We start from the raw sequence: 20,487 nt of genomic DNA, 5'->3' as shown, positions 1-20,487 counted from the left end.
GACAGGACGAGAGGCAATGGCCTCAAGCTCCTCCAGGGGAGGTTTAGGCTGGACATTAGGAAAAAATTTTTCATGGAAAGAGTCATTGGGCACTGGCAGAGGCTGCCCAGGGAAGTGGTTGAGTCACCTTCCCTGGAGGGGTTTAAGGGACGGGTGGATGAGGTGCTGAGGGGCATGGTTTAGTGTTTGATAGGAATGGTTGGACTCGATGATCCGGTGGGTCTTTTCCAACCTGGTGATTCTATGATTCTATGATTATAGATGGTTTATGCTCCCAAGCTGCAATCCCACCTTGCCCCCTCTGCTGCTGCTCAGTGCTGCTGTTTCTCTCTCCTCCTGTGGTAGCTAAAGGTGGCTGGGACCATCTGCCGGGAAGCAGCAGGATCCTGTGACCTCCCTGAATACTGCACTGGTGCCTCACCCTACTGCCCGGCCAATGTTTACCTGCTGGATGGCTCCTCCTGCGCCTATGGGGAGGCTTATTGCAACAACGGCATGTGCATGACCCACCACCAACAGTGTGTCCAGCTCTGGGGTCCAGGTGAGTCCCACCACCCCCAACGCTGCCTTCTTGGAACCCTTCTCTGATTGCAGGAGCCACGTTGAATCTCAGCACCATCTCGCCCCATAGCCTCTGTCTATGGAGCTGGTAGATGGTGGAGTTGGATTGTCCTCATCCAGGGTTGGGATCTGCATCAAGGGCTGGCGTGGAGGGCTGGAGGTGCTCTGCGTGCATGCTCGCAGGTGCCTGATCATCTCCTGTGTCCATCACCCACTCGCTATGCATCCACACTGCCTGAAGGGGGTTCCAGGAAAGCTGGGGAGGAGCTTTTTATCAGGGGGTGCAGGGGGGGATGGTTTTAAGCTGAAAGAGGGGAAATTGAGATGAGATTTGAAATGTTTTCCTGCGGCGGTGGTGAGGCACTGTCCCAGGTTGCCCAGAGAAGTCGTGGTTGCCCCATCCCTGGGGGTGTTGAGGAGCCACATCACCTATGAGCCACATGCAGAGTAGAGTCTGTAGGCAGCATGAGGGCCATGTGCAAAGTGTGGGTTCACTGGCGCAAGGAGGCCACATACAGCTATGCAGCCTACGAGCTCACACAATGCTGGAGCCACTTGTGTTCAGGCTGTGTAAGGAGTCACATGCAGCGTGGGGATGTCAATGGCATCTTGGCTTGGATCAGAAACGGCGTGACCAGCAGGTCCAGGGAGGTTCTTCTCCCTCTGGACTCGGCACTGGTGAGACCGCTCCTCGAATCCTGGGGTCAGTTCTGGGCCCCTCACCACAAGAAGGATGTTGAGGCTCTGGAGTGAGTCCAGAGAAGAGCAACGAAGCTGGTGAAGGGGCTGGAGAACAGGCCTTATGAGGAACAGCTGAGGGAGCTGGGGGTGTTTAGCCTGGAGAAGAGGAGGCTGAGGGGAGACCTCATTGCTCTCTCCAACTCCCTGAGAGGAGGTTGTGGAGAGGAGGGAGCTGGGCTCTTCTCCCAAGTGACGGGTGATAGGACGAGAGGGAATGGCCTCAAGCTCCACCAGGGGAGGTTCAGGCTGGACATTAGGAAAGAATTTTTCATGGGAAGGGTCATTGGTCACTGGCAGAGGCTGCCCAGGGAGGGGATTGAGTCACCTTCCCTGGAGGGTTTTAAGGGTTGGGTGGACAAGGTGCTGAGGGACATGGGTTAGTGATTGATGGGAATGGTTGGACTCGATGATCCAGTGGGTCTTTTCCAACCGAGTGATTCTGTGATTTTGTGATTCTTGGCCTGGCAGCAAGTCTCCAGAAGACTTTTTCATGGTGTTTTCTCCACAAGCATCCAGCCATTGCTCCTGGTGTTGGTATTTCTGCCTGCTGGCTGCTTTCCTCATCTGACATGGGACCTTTCCTCCTTCCCTGCAGGTGCCTGGCCGGCTCCAGATGCCTGTTTCCAGGATGTGAACATGGCCGGCAACACCTACGGCAACTGCGGTAAAGACAGCCAAGGGCGCTATGTGAAATGTGAGAAGAGGTGGGTGCAGCACTAGCCTTCATGGGTGCCCCATCACCTCTTTTCGCACCCACTGCCTCCCACTGACAAGGTTCTACCCCAACCTCCTGGCATCACCCTTTGGGCCAACTCTGTTTTGGACCTCAGGAAGCCACCGCATCCTTGCTGGGTTCAGTCCCCATCACTGCTGGGAGGTTGTCCCACCATGCATCACCTTCCTGCCCACTCTGAAAGCAAAATCAGCAACAACATCAACAGAGAATGCTATTTCAAGGAACGTGTGGTCTCCAGTATTCCCAGTTAGACCAGGCAACCTCCCTTATCTGTTCACTCCACCATTTCTCTGTGCTGTCCATGATTTATCTGTTATTTCTGAACCTGCTGAGCTTCTTCCATCACAGCCTAACGTGGCCATAGATTCAGAGGGAGATGAGCCAGCAGGCAGGGGGTGACGGGGAAGAGAGGGTGAGGTGGTGGGTACCGACGTCTCCCCTCACCTCGGGTGTGTCCTGCTCCTAGGGATGCCATGTGTGGCAAGATCCAGTGCCAAAGCTCAGCGAAGAAGCCCCAAGGGACCAACACCGTCTCCATTGACACCACCATCCGTTTCAATGGGCGAGAGGTGAAGTGCCGGGGCACCTACATGTACACGGCGAAGGACGATGAGGAGGACCTCTCTGACCCCGGGCTGGTGATGACAGGGACGAAATGCGGAGATGGGATGGTTAGTACCTCTTCCTAGGGCTGGGGTCTTCTGTGGGACATCATCACCTTGGCTCCACTCTCAGCTCCAAGGTGGATATCGGCTCTTGTCTGCGTTACAGACGGGCCGTGGGATGTGGTTTCCCCACACTTGCAGATATTGCCCTGATGACATCTCAACTGAGGCATTTCTAGACATCAGCAGATGCTTGCGTGTAGGCCACCAAATTCTTCTCTCTGGCCTCCATGCTTCTTTACTGATTTAATGCACAGTGGAACGACCCCAACAGGAGTTACGTGTCCCAAGACTTGACAGATGAGGCTTCCTCCTATGAATAAACTCTTTCCCAGGGAAGGCTGTTAGGAATCAAGGTGACAGATCCAAACAGATGCTGCTAACTGAACATGAGGGTTTTTTTACAGCTTCTGCATCTCTGAGTGCTTCACAGAGGGTCAGTTCTGCTGAGAAAGGCCAGAAGCCTGGGAGACAACACAGTAGCAGGGATGCACGCCAGACAGAGCTGGCTGAGGAGAGACATCCTGTGCTCTTCAACATTTTAATTGTGAAATTTCCATCCCAGTTGGGGAAGGAAAGCCAAATTGTCGGCATTTTTCTTGAGAAAGGATGGCTGGTTTCGAAATCCAGTGTCATTTTTTTCTGGCTGGTGCCTGGTTTTTAGGGCCAAATGGGAAATGCCTTCTCCAGGAGCTGCCAGGTGGGTTGTCAGGGGTAGGGGATGGGAGTGGTGGTGGCTGGTCTCTGCTGAGCCATCCTGGATAGGGGAATGGCAGAGGTTTCCTGGGCTGTGCTGAAAATTGGAGCGAAATGCATTAACTTGGAACAATGCGATTTAACCAACTCGCGCTTTCCGGTGGACAACATCCTTCCAAAAGTCTCCAATCTGTGAAGCCAGAAGATCATTGTCTCCCCCTCTCTCTTGTCTTTTTTGAACCTCAGCTTTCTGGTTCTCTCTCAGGTTTGCAAAGATCGACGGTGCCAGAACGCCTCCCTTTATGAGCTGGAAAAGTGCGTTTCCCAGTGCAACGGCCATGGGGTGAGTTATTGCCTGAGACCTACAGGAGGATCCTGGCATGAGAGCAGATTCTTGAGCAAAACCAAGCATCTCCTGCAGGGATGAGCCTTGCAATGCAGTGGGCATCTGCTTTTCATAACTCACACCTGCATTAGCTCGGGGTGAGAGTGAGTTGAGATCTTTGTTACCCTTGGCCAAGTTAGAGGACAAAGATCATGTGTGATGTAGGGACCATCTGCAAAATTTGGATCAGGGTCCGATTTGAGCTGGAGAGTGTTTAGAGCTCAGAACATGTGCCTGTTCTCTCTGAGAGCAAAGCGGGAGTTAGAAACACAACTAGGACAGCAAAAAGGCAGGGAAGTGGTTCAAAGAATAGAAAATATTTATAGAATCATAGAATCCCTAGGCTGGAGAAGATCTATGAGATCACCAAGCCCAATCGTACCTCTAAGTCATATCCCTAGGGTTATCGCTGTTGTCCAAAGCTTAAAGGCTACAAAGGTTTGACCTCTGCAGGACCACGTCAGATGAAGCAACAACAAACTGTTGTAGGAAATCACTGCTGGATTATGTAGAGAAATATGATAGGTAACCCACCCAAATTCACCCTTCTGTTCTTCTCAGTGTCTTTAAGACTCATGGTTTGTATTCTGTGCTTCAGAAATGCTGTGGTTTAATGGGAAAGACCATGAGAGGGAGATGTTTAACCAACTTCTGACTTAACACAAAATAGAATCACTGGATCATTAAGGTTGGAGAAGACCTCTAAGGTCATCAAGTCCAACCATCAACACGACACCACAGTGGCCACTAAACCATGTCCTGAAGCACCACGTTATATATTTTTTGATACCTCCAGGGATGGGGAGGCAAACCACTCTTTCAGTAACGATTTTTTTTCCTAATATCCAATCTAAACCTCCCCTGGTGCAACCTGAGGTCATTTCCTCTTGTCCTATCAAAATACAACGGGCATCAGGCTCACCCAGTCAAGCAACGTGAAAACTGAGGATATAAGTTCCCTGTCTTCAATGTTTCTGTAAAGTGAAAGGAAATGAAAGCGTCAGCAAGAAAATATTTCTTTTCATTGCAATCACATATTTGAAGGCAACGCGGGCACAATCTGAGTGATGTTGAAGGGGTAAATGTTGGCAGGGTTAAGAAATTTGAGCCCTGACTGAACGAGCTCTCATTTGCTCGCATTCTCGCCTCATGGACCATTGTTTACATACATCTCTCGAGGTCTCCAACCCTTCTTCTCACCCTGCAGGTCTGCAACAGCAACAAGAACTGCCACTGCGATGCCGGCTGGGCTCCCCCTTACTGCGAGAAGCCGGGCTTGGGTGGCAGCGTGGACAGTGGCCCCGTGCAACGCGACAGTGAGTCCTTACTTCTCATCTGGTGGCTTGTGATGCTGGTGGGGCTGGAGTGATGCCACAAGAGGGGTGGATGGGGTGATAAAGCTGCTGGTATCTCTGCTCCCAAATGTGCTGGGTCGGGTCCATTCAGGCAGACTTGCATCCTATGCCCAGCTCTGGTTCCTTGGTGGCCACTCATTTGGTTTAGTATTTGACAGGGATGATTGGACTCGATGATCTGGTGGGTCTTTTCCAACCTGGTGATTCTATGATTCTATGATTGACTCTATGAATCAGAGGCCACTAGAAGGTACTGCTCCCTTTTTGGAGATGTGACCGGCAACAATGGCTCTAGCCTGGGTGGCTGGGGATGGGCAGATGGGACTGAGGTTTGCATCGAGTGAAGCTGGAGGCTTTTCAAGCCCTGAACTCATGTTTGTGCTCTCCCTGCCAGATCATGAAGCCATCTTAACAAGCCTTCTGCTCATCTTCCTGTTCTTCCTTCCGGCCTTGATGGTGCTCATCTACTTTTGGTACCGTCGGGAGAACTCGTTCCTGAATAAATGGATAAAGGAGATGAGGAGGAGGAGCCAGGAGACATACAGGTGGGTGATGTGTCCTAAACCCCTTCTCTCTTGAAGACCCGATGAGACCCTGAAATGTTTTCTTACTGCTGGCAGCATCCAGCCTGGGAGTGGTGCACGGGGCCTGTTTCAAACTGTATGAGACCTTCTTGAGATATGAAGAACTCTCTCCTGGGCCTCTCAGTACAGGAAAGACATTGAGGGCTGGACCATGTCCAGAGAAGGGCAAGGATGCTGGGGAAGGTCTTGGAGCACAAGTCTTATGGGGAGCAGCTGAAGGAACTGGGGTTGTTTAGTCTGGAGAAGAGAAGGCTGAGGGGAGACCTCATTGGTCTCTACAACTGCCTGAGAGGAGGTTGTAACGAGATGGATGTTGGGTCTCTTCTCCCAAGTAACAAGTGATAGGACAAGAGGAAATGTCTTCAGGTTGTGCTAGGGGAGGTTTATACTCGATATTTGGAACAATTTCTTTACCAAAAGAGTGGTCAAACACTGGAACAGGCTGCCCAGGGAAGCGATGGAGTCTCCATCCCTGAAGGTGTTCAAAAAACGTGTAGATGTGGCACCTGGGGACATGGTTTAGTAGGTACAGTGGTGCTGGGCCGACAGTTAGACTGGGTGATCTTAGAGGTCTTTTCCAATCTTAATGATTCTTTGATTCTAATATGAGGCTCTCAGCTCTTCCCTGAGCAGAGAACAAGAACAATCTGTGGGACAGGACAACCCCAGAGAGTCATGACCAAGGTGGCTTTGTACCAAGGAGCTTCCATGCCATCTGCTCCTAGCAGGCTGCAAGAGGCTCTAAAGTAGAGCTGGATTTAGGTATTCTCAATCTTTCCCTTCCTGGTACGGGTACAGACACACAAATGCCTGCAATAATTTGATGAAGAAACCCAGAACCAAACAACCTACTTCATTAGGCTGAGAGACCTGGGGTTGTCCAGCCTGGAGTAGAGAAGGCTCCAGGGAGACCTTAGAGGAGTTTCCAGTACTGAAATGGGGCTGACAGGAAAGCTGGGGTGGGGCTCTTGATCAGAGAGTGCAGGGATAGGATGAGGGGGGATGGTCTTAAGCTGCAAGAGGGGAGATTGAGATGAGATCTTGGGAAGAAATGTTTTCCTGTGAGGGTGCTGAGACCCTGGCCCAGGTTGCCCAGGGAAGTCATGGTTTCCCCATCTCTGGAGGTGTTCAAAGCCAGGTTGGATGGGGCTTTGAGCAGCCTGGTCCAGTGGGAGGTGTCAGACTTGTCATCTCTGCTCACCCAGCACTGCCAGATGGTCTGTTAACAATCTATTAGTGGCAACAGGATCTCACAGCATTTCAGGAGGCACCTGTTGCACAAATGATTGTTTTATTTTGCCTTCTATGATTTATGGTTGTGATCCCTGGCAGGAACAAAACCACGGGTCGCAAGTCAACTGATGGCCATTCCAAAGCTGCTTTTACTTTGCGGAACATTTCCACCTCCAACCACACTAATAAAGTAAGTAATAACTCACTTTCCAGGCTTGATTTCCCTCCCTGGGGCTTGATACCTGTGGGTGATCACATCTGCCTCTAGCAACCAGGCAAGGAACTGGTACTCCATACTGGTTTTGGGTTGTGTCTACACTTGGAGGCCTTGGTCACAAGTACACAGCCCTCCTAAAAGTGACTGTGTTGAGCTGTGCCTGCTCAAAAGGTCGTGGTGGTTACCAGGAGGCTCTTCTGGGAAGTTGTCCATCACCATGGCAAAGCCTAGCAGGGGCTCTGCAATCCCACTGGTGACTTTGTGCTGGATGTCTAAGGAGGCAGATGTTTCTTCTGCTGTTTTCATCAGCTCTGGTGACTTTGGGATGAGTAAGCCTGGGTCTCAGTTTAGTTAGGTAGAAAGTGATAGCCTTTTTAAGCATGGCCACACTGCCTGAGGTCCAGAGAGAAAGGATGGTGTCTCCCATCTCTGTAATTCAGGCTGGTGGAAGTCTGATACGGTTTCACGAGAGCTGGTCCTGGTGCACGGCATGGGGGTTGGAACTAGATGATCTTTAAGGTCCCTTCCAATCCAAACTATTCTATGATTCTATGAGTCTATGAGTCTATGAGTCTATGATTCTATAAGTCTACGATTCTATGAGTCTACGATTCTAAATCTCCTGAGCCCAGCCCATTTCTCATCCTTGAGTGCTCTCATATGGTTGATGAGGAACACAATGATCAGCTTTTCATAGAATCATAGAATCACAGAATCATAGAATCATAGAATCACCAGGTTGGAAGAGACCCACTGGATCATTGAGTCCAACCATTCCTATCAAACACTAAACCATGCCCCTCAGCACCTTGTCCTTGGGTGGGATGGTAAAAGTGGTGGTCCCTGAAAGTGGAATAAATACTCAAATCTCCTGCAAATCTCTAGCACCCAGACCTTGATGGGACATCTGCTTTTTAGCACTGAAGAAAATGCACTTGATTCTCTCCATACTCATACTTCTCTCCTTCCTGCAGGCAACGCGGGCTGCATTCCCCTCCAAACCCACTGCTCATCAGCCCGGGTCCCAGCCCATCAACGTTGTCCACCCTCTTCGCCCAGCTCCTCACTCCATCCCTCCGCGTCCGAGAGACCCAAAGCCTGCCAGGCCACCTCCACCTCTGAGCAAATCACCCATGGGCCACACCAAAACAGTCGTCTCCCAGGCTAAGCTGCCCCCTCCAAAGAAACCTCTTCCCTGCAGCCCCATGAGGACCCCGCTGGTGAGCTTGGCCAGCTGGCTGTGCTTTCCTACCAGGGTGATAGAAACTCGTTGCTTTTTGGCTGCCCGAGGGGGTGTCTTTTAGGTTGGAAACTATTGGGAAGCTGTCGTAGCAACTTAAGAGAGGAATCTGTTTGCAATGGTGAAGAAAGCTGAGTAGATAACGAGACTGTGTTAAGGTAGTTTGGGTATTGTTATAGGCTTGGAAGCATTTGAGCCAGAAAGCCAACCGTGTCCTGGGCTGCATCCAAAACAGCTTGGCCAGCAGGGTGAGGGAGGGGATTCTGGTGCTCTACTCTGATCTCATGAGACCCCACGTGGAGTCCTGCGTCCAGCCCTGGAAACCCCAACACAGGAAGGACATGGATCTATTGGAGCGAGCTGGGAGGAATCCATGGAGATGATCCAAGGGCTGGAGCACCTCCTATGTGAGGCCAGGCTGAGAGAGCTGGGGTTTTTCAGCCAGGAGAAGAGAAGGCTCTGTGGAGACCTTAGAGCAGCTTCCAGTACCTGAAGGAGCTACAGAAAATTTGAGGAGGGGTCTTGATCAGGAATTGCAGGGATAGGATGAGGGGGGAATGGTTTTCAGCTGCAAGAGGGGAGATTGAGATGAGACCTTATGAAGAAACGTTTTTCTGTGAGGGTGGGGAGGCCCTGGGCCAGGTTGCCCAGAGCAGTGGTGGCTGCCCCATCTCTGGAGGTGTTCAAGGCCAGGTTTGATGGGGCTTGGAGCCCCTGATCCAGTGGGAGGTGTCCCTGCCCATGGCAGGAGGGGTGGAACTGGATGATCTTTGAGATTCCTTCCAAGCCAAACCGTTCCATGATTCTGTGATCTCAACTCTGCAGCAGGAGAGTGAGGTTTACAGGGTCTCCTCTGAGGATGTTCTCTCCCCATACACTTTGCGATCACAGGTTGTCCCAAAGCACCAGCCCCCACGTCGGCCACTGCCTGGAAGTCCTTTTCTGGCCAAAGAACTGCCTCCTGCACATGGACAGACCCTGCTGGTCATGGTCCCTCCTACCAACTTCAAGGCATCGGGTACAAGTGCCACGAGCCACCCCACCAGGCCATTAAAGTAAGTCTAAAGAGGATTTGAGCTACCTCTCTCAACTGTTGGGGTCCTGCAGGTGGACACAGTGATGGAGATCTTGAGGGTCACGTCTGTGTGGGACTACAAAATGTCACTAGGGTGTGCTTTGATCTGCTTCTCATGGTGTCTTCACCATAACCTGGGTTTCTCCTCCCTGATATGGCTGGTATGTACAGGCCAGGGTGGGGACAAGCAGGAGAAGTGATCTCTTCTCTGAGGTGTGTGGGTCTGTGCATGGTGCTGGAGCTACAGAGCCCTTCAAAGCCCACCAGCTTTGGGGTAACTGCTCTGTAGGACATTGAGGATCTTTTGTATCAGACATTTGCGGGCGGCAGCAGCAACAGGTAGGAAGGAAATGAAAAGATGTCCCCAATTCTTCTACCTGGGGAGCAATCGCAAATAAAGTGTTTGTCCAGATGGAGACGCTGTGTGCATAAACAATCCTGTTCTCTTGCGTGGTGGAGGAGAAAAGCCTCCTCACCCAAGCAAGGTACCTGTGGCCACCTGGGATCTGCAGCCATGCCTCCACCTGGTAGAACCCTACAGTGTTTGGACAAGGTTGGGACTTTGGGTCTTATAATGTCCTGGTGGGTTAAGAGAGATGCCGTCCTTTGGAGTTTTATACGGCATAGAGCATGGAGAGGGCTGTTGGTGAGCTGCTGAGGGTTAGTGGAGTGATGTATATTGATGCTCTGTTTCATCTTTCCTCTCTACAGACCGATGCCACCTCAAAGGTGAGTCACAAACACCGTGCAGGACAACAGGGGGATGGTCTTTGCTGCTTGTAAGATGTGGTCTGGGACCCAAAACGTGGGGATTAAATATTCCCCTTCCCAGAGGCTCTTAGATGAGCAGAACAAAGCCCCTCTGGATACCCATCCAACAGCATCTATGTCTGAGGGAATGGAGGACACGGGCGTTCAAGTTTGGAGCTGAGATATTCAGTCCAAGGCCTTATGAGGAGCGGCTGAGAGAGCTGGGGGTGTTTATCCTGGAGAAGAGGAGGCTGAGGGGAGACCTCATTGCTTTCTCCAACTCCCTGAGAGGAGGTTGTGGAGAGGAGGGAGCTGGGCTCTTCTCCCAAGTGACAGAGGACAGGACGAGAGGGAATGGCCTCAAGCTCCACCAGGGGAGATTTAAGCTGGACATTAGGAAAAAATTTTTCATGGAAAGGGTGTTTGGTCCCTGGCAGAGGCTGCCCAGGGAGGGGGTTGAGTCCCCTTCCCTGGAGGGGTTTAAGGGACGGGTGGACGAGGTGCTGAGGGACATGGTTTAATGATTGATGGGAATGGTTGGACTCGATGATCTGATGGGTCTTTTCCAAACCAGTGATTCTATGATAATATGATTCATAACTCCCAGGATGGACTATAGTTTCCATGTTGGATTGGTTGATTGGGTGACATCTCTTGGTAGTGCATGAACCACCTTGGTTGATTTTGAGAAGCTGAGAGCAGTGACCCCTTCAGGAACATGATTACTGCAGTTGGTGGGCTCACAGTACTCAGTGCTGGTGGTACCACATGCTTTGGTAGATTCTGTATCCTATCAGGGAAGGGAAACAACGGAAAACACTTCAAAGTGATACAATTTAGGGTTGTATCTTTGAGAGAGGACATGGGTGACTGTGACTGTCCCAGGTCCCCTCTGATCTTGGGTTCAGCAGCTGGTCTGTCTTCCCTGAGCTGCTGAAGGATGGTTGTGGTGGAGGTGGTGGATGCACTCACATGACTTGTCTCCTTTCTCCTTCTTGCTCTAGGCCAGTCCCAGCCATCAAAGTCCAATCAACCTCCTTTCTCTTGAAGAAGTGATGAACCAAGGACACCTTAAGCCCATCCTTCCTGAGCTGGCTCTCCCTATTTGCACTGCTGCTGGCGACAGGGGTCTTTTATTCCTCTCTTGTTTTATTTGTCTTTTGATACCAGAGGACTATTTTTATAAGACAGAATATGTATTCAGCACAAAAACTGTAGTGGCGGTGGGGAAGGAGAGGGGAAATCGGTACCATGACATAACTAAGGGTTGGTGGGGTTACCACGATGGAGACTCCACCATTGCTTCCTGGCCAATTTACCCCCCACCCCAGCTTTAGTTTCTTCTTATCATTGCACATGGGCTGGGATGGGGTGACGTGGGGTCAAATGAACATACGACACTGATGAAAGATGCTGACGACAGTGGCAGCAAAAGCCATGTAATATCCTTCTAGCTACCTCCTCCTTCTCCTCCAGGCCCACCCACTAGAGTTCAATGCTGGGCATTGTCTCCAGGGAGACATTTGCCATGGAAGAAAAATGGTTTCCAGTTTGGACTTTGTCATATCGTGCTGGGACATTTCCATGAAGCATCCAAGCTCTCGGGCTCCTCCTGGCCTCCTGCCTGGTTGCACAGGAAAAAGCAGTGACGATCCTGGAAGGAGAAGCCATCTGAGAAATGGTTCAATGTCTGAACTGCTGGTGGCAGCTGGTTCCCAAGGTGCTTTCAAGGGGCTCAGGAGCCCTCCATAAACATTGCGTGTTCCCTGCTCGTGGGGCAAGCCCAGCAGTGGCTCTGTGAGCTGCTAACACTCTGCTGTCCAAAGGGGGAAGGAGCCACAAGCTGGGAACAAGAGCAGGAAGACCTCCTTCCTGCATCATTGGCTTGTCCAAAGGCCTTGGCCAAGCCATCGCATTTCTCTGTGCCTCAGTTCCCCCCATCTGTAAAATGGGGGGGTAAATACCTACCTCACAGGGGTGTTGTGAGGTTGAACAAAGTGATATCTTGAAAGGGCTTTACACAATCCTCAGACGAAAGGTGCTGTTGACCCGCTCAGTGCTACACGGTGCCACTTTCCTGTGACTTGACACGCGGCTCTGTCAGGGTCTGAAATGAAAACAAAGGCTTTCTACAGTCCTCTGTCTCCTCTGCCTCGTTTCTTGCTCAGAAGTCCTCTGAGCCTTTACACACCAAGGACTCTGGGTCTTATCCTTGGAACCCCTTCTGTTAACTCTTAAACCTGGGATCATTCAATCCAACTGTGTGCCCTGTGTCAGCTACCCTGGTGTAGATCTCATCTCTCCTAGGAGAAAATCTACCCCTCTGCTCTGTTCTCCTGAGACCTCCTCTGGAGCACTGCATTCATCTCTGGAGTCCTCAGCACATCAAGGACATGGAGCTGTTGGAGCGAGTCCAGAGGAGGCCATGAAGATAATCAGAGGGCTGGAGCACCTCCCATACGAGGACAGACTGAGAGAGTTGGAGTCGTTCAGCCTGGAGAAGGCTCCAGGGAGACCTCAGAGCAGCTTTCAGTACTGAAAGGGGCTCCAGGAAAGCTGGAGAGGGGCTCTTTATCAGGCAGTGCAGGGACAGGACGAGAGGAAGAGTTTTAGGCTGAAAGAGAGGAGATTGAGATGAGACCTTGGGAAGAAATGTTCTTCTGTGAGGGTGTTGAAGCCATGGCCGAGGTTGCCCAGGGAAGTGGTGGCTGCCCCGTCCCTGGAGGTGTTCAATGCCAGGTTGGATGAGGCTTTAAGCAGCCTGATCCAATGCAAGATGTCCCTGCCCATGGTGGGGATGTTGGAACTGGATGATCTTTGAGGCCCCTTCCAACCCAAACCTTTCTATGGTTGTACTTCTCTGTGAAATTTGAGATGTGTCCAACAAATATGTGGCTTCTCTGAAACATCTCTGGTACCTCCTTATTTTTCCTGGTCGGTGGATATCCAGGCAGGATGTAGGATCCAGCAGCGATTCTTACTCTGATAACAAGTCACAGAATCATTTAGGTTGAGAGGGACCTCTTGAGATCATCCTCAGATGACCTCCGGAGGACAGGAGAACTGAATTGGTCCCTTCCCAGAGTCCCATTCTTTTCAGTGAGCTCCGAGGAACATCTGACATGGTCAGACTTGAGGGAGAGCCTACTGAGTCCCTGGAGAGGTGACCCCTGCCTGCAAATGCCCTCCCTTCTCTTGTCCAGTACAAGTTCTAGCAGAGGGTTAAGCAGTTGGAGAGAGTTTGGAGAAGTTGCTGCCATGAAGAAGTGGTTGGAGAAACTTTTCTCAATGAGTTGGACCATTTAGGTTAATGACAAAGTGAGAGATGACAGTGCTGCAGTCAAAACCCACCTTAATTTAGGACCAGCAGTTGAGTGATCGTGTCAAGCTGATGCAATGTTCTTGGGCTTGGATTCTTGCTCATCAATGTCACCTATCTGTACATCATGGTCTCCTTCATGTCTTCCTTCCACCAGTGGGGAAAGACAGGGGGTTTGCCCTCTACAACGCCAGGAAATACACGTTCTGGGCTAAATTTGAGATCTTCAAGCTAGAGAGGAACTTACAGAAACTCCCTTTTCTGATCTCATGGACCTTACAAAGATGTACTGGTCTATGGCTCAGCTCAGGCTGCACAGTAAGTACTCAACAATGAGGTTTTCACCTTCTCAAAGATCTTTTCTCTGCAGGGGAGGTGTCCTTGCATGCATCAGTGGATTTTTCTTGAGGCGGACTGTGCCATAGTGCAGAATTACCCATCTTGTCCCTGTTCCTCAGGGCAGATCAGCAGTGCTGAGCAGAACCTTCTCAGTCCACATGCCCAGAAAAACCCAGCTCCTTTGTCCTTGAGCTGCAAGCCTGCTCCCTGCTTGGAGAGGAGGTACAAGGAGGTTGTAAATTAGGGGTGGTCCACAACTATCTGTTTGCTGACTCTGTCTGACCTGAGAAGATCCACAGGGAGTGAAGATGGATGATGTTCATCATGATGCACCCACAAAAGTAAGGTGTGGTGTATAGGATGGGTAGGACTTTAGGCCTGATTAGAGAAATTGATGAATCCAGGGAGAGCTTTTGGGTGTCCTGAAGAAGCCAGATGAAAATGAACCAGCAGTGGCCTAGGTGGCCAAGAAAACCAGTGGATCTTGGCTGGTATCAGAAAGAGCATGGCCAGCAGGAGCAGGTAAGTAATTGTGCCCCTGGTCTCAGCACTGGTGAGGCTGCACCTCGAATCACGAGTTCAGTTTTGGCCCCTCACTCCAAGAAGGACATTGAGGGGCTGGAGCGCGTCCAGAGAAGGGAATGGAGCTGGGGAAGGGGGTGGAGAACAAGGGTTGTGAGAGGCGGCTGAGGGAGCTGGGGTCATTTAGCCAGGAGAGGAGGAGGCTGAGGGGAGACCTTCTCACTATCTACAACTCCCTGAAAGGAGGTTGTAGTGAGGTCGGGGTTGGTCTCTTCTCCCAAGTGGCAGCTGATAGGATGAGAGGGAATGGCCTCAGGTTGCACCAGGGCAGGTTCAGATTGGACATCAGGAAAAATGTCCTAATGAAAATGGTTCTGAGGCCCTGGCAGAGGCTGCCCAGGGAGGTGGTGGAGTCTCCATCCCTGGAGGGGTTTAAAAGCCGGGTAGATGAGGTGTTTGGGGAAATCTGTTTTAGCAGTGGACAGGTACGGTTGGACTCAGTGATCTCAAACATCCTTTCCAACCACATGATTCTGTGATTCTATGACACTAGATGGCAGCAGATAATCACCAAATCTTCTGCTCGGCCTTCCTCCTGAATTGTTCCTGGGATTTCCAAGGACCAGATCCTCAAATGCAGCTTTTCTCCTTGCCCTTTCTCCCCGGCCCCATCATCTGTAAATCCATTTAGAGGGTGATCTAGGCGTGAAAGCTGCTAAGTACATCTGATGACTTGTTGAGCTTGAAGACCATCCAACTGGAGCTTTCTTGTTTATGAAGGAGCTCTTGGCCAGTTTGGGTACCTTTGGAATATGACATTAGGAGAGCTGAAAACCCACATTCTTCATTGTATGGTGTTTTCAGCAGTGCTACAGACTAGGAGAAGTCTGGCTGGAAACTGCCTGGAGGAGAGGGACCTGGGGGTGTTGGTTGACAACGACTGACCATGAGCCAGCAGTGGCCCAGGTGGCCAAGAAGGCCAATGGCATCTTGGCTTGGATCAGAAACGGTGTGACCAGCAGGTCCAGGGAGGTTCTTCTCCCTCTGGACTCGGCACTGGTGAGACCGCTCCTCGAATCCTGTGTTCAGTTCTGGGCCCCTCACCACAAGAAGGATGTTGAGGCTCTGGAGCGAGTCCAGAGAAGTGGTGTCTTTGTGGGCATTTATCCATCTGGTAGAGCTTGTGAGATTGAAATGGGGAAGGCAAAAACCTCCTGGCTGGCTCAGGAGAATGAATCCACATCAAACAACTTTACATTTTCCATGGTGGATGAGAAGTTCAACACAAGCTGGCAATGTGCGCTTGCAGCCTAGAAAGCCCAGTGTACCCTGGGCTGCATCAAGAGTAGTGTGGCCAGCAGGTGAGGGAGTGGATTCTGCCTCTCTATTCTGCTCTCATGAAACACCACCCGGAGTCTTGCGTTTAGTTTTGGAGTCCTCAGCAGAGGAAGGACAGGGATCTGTTGGAGCGAGTCCAGAGGAGGCCACAAAAAAGATTTGAGGGGTGGAGCACCTCCCTTTGGAGGCCAGGCAGAGAGAGTTGGGGTTCTTCAGCCTGGAGAGGAGAAGGCTCTGGAGAGACCTTAGAGCAGTCTTGCAGTACCTAAAGGGGCTCCAGGAAAGCTGGGGAGGGGCTCTTGATCAGGGAGTGCAGGGATAGGACAAGGGGAGCAGTTTTAAGTGGAATGAGGGAAGATTGAGATGAGATCTTAGGAAGAAATATTTTCCTGTAAGGGTGGTGAGGCACTGGCCCAGGTTGCCCAGAGAAGCTGTGGCTGCCCCCTCCTTGGAAGTGTTGAAGGCCAGGTTGGATGGCGCTTTGAGCAGCCTGGCCCCGTGGGAGGTGTCAACTAAATGATCTTTAAGGTTCCTTCCAACCCAAACCATTCTATGATTTTACACTAGAGAAAACAACCACACTTGGAATTCTCAGTAAGTCTTGGAAGACAGGATGGATCCATCTCCTTGGCCCGTCTAATCTGGTGTTCAGTTTCTAACAGCAACAAGATCCAGACAGGTGGAGCGAAGCGCTAGTCCTCTCAGATTTTAACTTGAGCCTTGATGGAACCTGGTGCCGGCTCTTTGCTTTTCCCTGGTTTAGATGCCCTTATGTTCTTCAACCCTCCAGTGATGGAGAGTCCACATTGCTCCAGGGACCATCATCCTGTATGTTCCTCCCAGTCGTACAAATGGTTTCCCCAGCTTTGCTCTGACTTACCAGCCTCCATCTTTCTCCTGCATTGAGATGCTCCAAGTCCTGTGAAAAAGAAATGGAGTAGAAGTTAAACTGTGGCAACTTGGGTGAGTGAAACATCTCCAACAATGTCTCTCTCGCGCTGTTCTTCCCTTGCTGTGTCTCATCGCCATCAGCATTCTTGCAAAGAATTCTGAGGTCCCTGCACACCAGGCACTTTGCAAGCAACAAACCTAAGAGCTCGTGATCCAGCCTACTGTGAAATTGGTAGGAGCCTCTGGGCTTTCTGGACGCTTTCACACTTACTGGGGCTGATTACGGGGTGTAGGACTGTGCATCAGGGTGTATAACTTCTCCCAGTTTTCTTTTCAAAGAATGAGATTAACTGGAAAAGACCTTTGAGCTCATCAAGTCCAACCATACCTGTCCACTGCTAAATCGTATACCTCAGCATCTCATCTACCTGTCTTTTAAACACCTCCAGGGATGGGGACTCCACCACCTCCCTGGGCAGCCTCTGCCAGGGCCCCAGAACCTTTTTGGTAAAGAAATTTTTCCTGATGTCCAACCTGAACCTGCCCTGATGAAATTTGAGGCCATATTCAACACAATAGCCTCCTTGGAACTAAATGTCTAGGTGATGACCAGCACAGCTTCAGCCCTGGAGAAATGTCCAGCTGAGCTGGAAACCCTGAAACCATTGCTCACAGGCAGACCTGGCCAGGACACTGTGCCAAGATTAGGTCCTGCATTTGAGGTAGGACTGATGTAGCTCACTGAGAGGACACCGTACTTTGTGGATACCCAGCCCTAGAATAGTTGCTCCAGTATTTTAATGGGCTCAATATGACTGGCTGCTTTTCCTTATGGAGCAGAAGTAAGCAAAGCTTGCAGTGGGAACCAGGACTGTATCTCCCTGGCCAGTGCAGGTGGTCACTGTCATCCACAACACTTTTCTTATGAAGCTGGCAAGATCTCCCTACCCTTGGGCAAGTTGTTGCCTCTGTCTCCATGCCTCAGTTCCCCCCAGTTTCTGAATTGGAGCCATAAGTTCTTGACCTGTCCAACCCATGCCCTGTCCTGTCCAGTCATCCTGGGGTGCAAGAACCCCAGAAAGGAGACAGATCCTGACCCGCAGCCAGCTCCATGGGCTTTTAACCTGCTTGTGTTCTGCAAGGGCTTCCAAGGGATTAAACGGGTTGTGGAGAAAGGGTGAAGTGATGGAGCGTCCCCATTGATTGAGTGGTTTCCATTGAGCTTCAGACATTAGGGGGCTGGATCACACTGGGGAAATCATCTCGGGACAAGGAATATCCTTCTTGCCTCCTCTGAGCCTGAATTTCAAGGTGCGTTGAGTTTGCGCCGAGTTCATTGGGGGTGTCCTGGCACTAGGGACAAGTGACATTGCGAGCGCAAAATATAAAATCCACTTTCTTTTTATTTTTCTTATTTAGTGCTACATCCTGGGGTGGGAGAGATGAGGGAGATGGACACTTGAACTGGTACCAGCTGCAGGCAGGCAACACGTTCATGGGTGCCCAGAACAGCGAGCTGACAGCACATACACAGAGCCAAAGGAAAAAATAAAAAACAAAGAAAAAAAGGGGGAAAAAAAGCACTGAAGCAGTTAATGAAGAAGCTCTTGCAGCCGAGGAAGTTGAACCATTCATCATCTTCCAGTGCCTTTTCTTTTCTTTTACTTCATTTGTCTTTGGCAGAAGCTGATTGCTCTCTCCACCCATTCCTGCTGTTCCGGGGCTGGTGGCTCCCTCCTTGGAGCCAAGAATGGTCCCATTAAAAATGAAAGTATAAAGCACAGCTTGATTTTAATTCACTGCGTCAACATTTCTATATGTACAGAGAGAAGGAGAGAAATAAATTTGTGATATTATACACACACACGCTCACGCATGCTAAAGACCGGGGTCCTGTTGAGTGCTATCACTGAAATGTTGCCTAAAGCTGAGGTCTTATCTTTTTAATTTCCAAGTATTTTTGAAAGAAGTGAGTGTCTTTCAAGTCCCGGCACTATGAAGTACAAAGACAGCTTGGAGATGGAGCACTTTTGGGTCAGCAATGGCAAAGCGGGATACAGCTCTCCCTCTCCAACTTTCTTTTCTGTTTTAAAGACTTGCTCAGAGAAACAAATGAAGGAATCGCTGCGAGTTTGATCAATGTTTGGAGCCTTGTTCAGCGGCTTCGTGGTGATCTTGATGCAAAACCACCGCTTCTGCTGCCCATCATGTTTGAAGAACACTGGTAAGTGAATTCAGGGGTCTACCTGGTTATCAGAATGAATGCAAGGTTCCTGCTTTGGTCCCAGATGCTTGACTGAGATACTGGAAAAAAAATAGTTCCAAAAAAGTAAGATTAGGAAGTTGGAGAATGTAGAAATTCAACATGGACTCGATGATCCTGGAGGTCTTTTCCAACCTAGTGATTCTATGATTCTGTGAAACGGGTAGAAACACCACAGTGTGGCTTCATATGTGCTGCATACAATGGTTTGGGTTGGAAGGGACCTTAAAGATCATCTGGTTCTAACCCTACCATGGGCAGGGACACCTCCCACTGGATCAGGCTGCTCAAAGCCTCATCCAACCTGGCCTTGAACACCTCCAGGGATGGGACATCCATGACTTCTTTGGGCTTCCTGTTCCACTGCCTCACCATGGCATGAGACCCAGGTGTCCAGCTTTTATCAACAAATGAGATATATAAATGAAAGGGGAGCTAGTCTGGCCTAATTAGCAATGACTGCCTTGAGAGACACATCCCAGGATGCTTTCCTCATCTCCTTTGCACAGTGGCCACCAGTGATATGCTGTGAGGTGCTCACAGAGGACAATCATGACTAGGCAGGGACTGACTGGGAGTAACAGTGCCCGGGAGAATGGCTGAATTTGTCATCACCCCCTCAGCAAACACCTCCACTGTTCTTGCCTACAGGAGAGCACTGAAGGTGTGACCTTCCAGTACCTGAAGGGGGTTCCGAGAAAGGTAGGGAGGGACTTTTTATAAAGGCGAGTAGTGAAAGGATGAGGGGGAATGGCTTTAAATTGGAGAGGGGAAGGATGTAAGAAGGAAATTCTTCACAAGGAGGGTGCTGAGGCACTGGCCAAGTTGCCCAGAGAAGCTGTGGCTGCCCCAACCCTGGAGGTGTTCAAGGGCAGGTTGGATGGGGACTTGAGCAGCCTGGTCTAATAAGAGGTGTCCCTGCCCATGGCAGGGGTGTGGAATTATATGATCTCTAAGGTCCCTTCAATCTCAAACCATTCTATGATTCTATGATCTTATGAGTCTATGATTCTATGAAGGTTGGGATGCTGCTCACCAACCTTCCTACACGGACAGGAAAAGCTGGTGGTCCACTCGCTCAAGGACAGAGCTATTGCTGCCACATCTTTGGTGCCCAAATGTGCTTTAAAGAAACAGGTATGAGACGTAATTCTTGTCCTAAGGAGATAATTTTGTCTTTATTGGATTTGCACAGTAAAAACATAAAGAAGCTGGTTCAGTTCAAAGAAACATCCTGTGACCAAGAGACTTGATGCACTTAGTGATCCCTAGGCTTGTGGAGCAAAGAGCTTTGGTCAAGTTTGTGCTCATAGATTAAAAGTGCTTGGGAATGTTTTGGAGGTCCAGAGGCCAACAACACAGCCATTTTTCATCTGTGCTATTAAATTCTCCTCCTTTCAAAACAAAGTGGCCATCAGCAAACTGTCTGCTGGGATGATTCACAGGCTGTGTAAGAGGCTGATCCATGCAGGAATTGTGGAGTGCTTTGTGCTAAGCCCAAAGACATGCCAAGAAGGACAGTTTGGCCACTGGAGTTCAGTCCGCTCTTCAGTTCATGAATATAGACACAGTTGTGA

General features: G+C 50.3%; 1 protein-coding gene across 1 annotated transcript in view; it reads left to right on the top strand.

Annotated features, from left to right (window-relative positions):
• ADAM33 (ADAM metallopeptidase domain 33) overlaps positions 1-12,380 on the top strand; it is a 37,469-nt gene extending 25,089 nt beyond the window's left edge. The window contains exons 14-24 of the mRNA XM_069856621.1: positions 346-541; positions 1,898-2,006; positions 2,505-2,709; positions 3,665-3,742; positions 4,992-5,100; positions 5,534-5,684; positions 7,056-7,146; positions 8,148-8,393; positions 9,305-9,468; positions 10,200-10,217; positions 11,243-12,380. Of these exons, the coding sequence (XP_069712722.1) occupies positions 346-541; positions 1,898-2,006; positions 2,505-2,709; positions 3,665-3,742; positions 4,992-5,100; positions 5,534-5,684; positions 7,056-7,146; positions 8,148-8,393; positions 9,305-9,468; positions 10,200-10,217; positions 11,243-11,294 (1,419 nt within the window). The 3' untranslated portion in view covers positions 11,295-12,380. The remainder of the gene's footprint in view (positions 1-345; positions 542-1,897; positions 2,007-2,504; positions 2,710-3,664; positions 3,743-4,991; positions 5,101-5,533; positions 5,685-7,055; positions 7,147-8,147; positions 8,394-9,304; positions 9,469-10,199; positions 10,218-11,242) is intronic.
• Positions 12,381-20,487: the final 8,107 nt, after the last annotated feature.

Source organism: Phaenicophaeus curvirostris, chromosome 4 (assembly GCF_032191515.1).
Source record: "Phaenicophaeus curvirostris isolate KB17595 chromosome 4, BPBGC_Pcur_1.0, whole genome shotgun sequence".
NCBI classification, from domain to species: Eukaryota; Metazoa; Chordata; class Aves; order Cuculiformes; family Cuculidae; genus Phaenicophaeus; species Phaenicophaeus curvirostris.
Note: the sequence above shows the minus strand (reverse complement) of the source record. Positions and strands in the feature narration are given on the sequence as shown.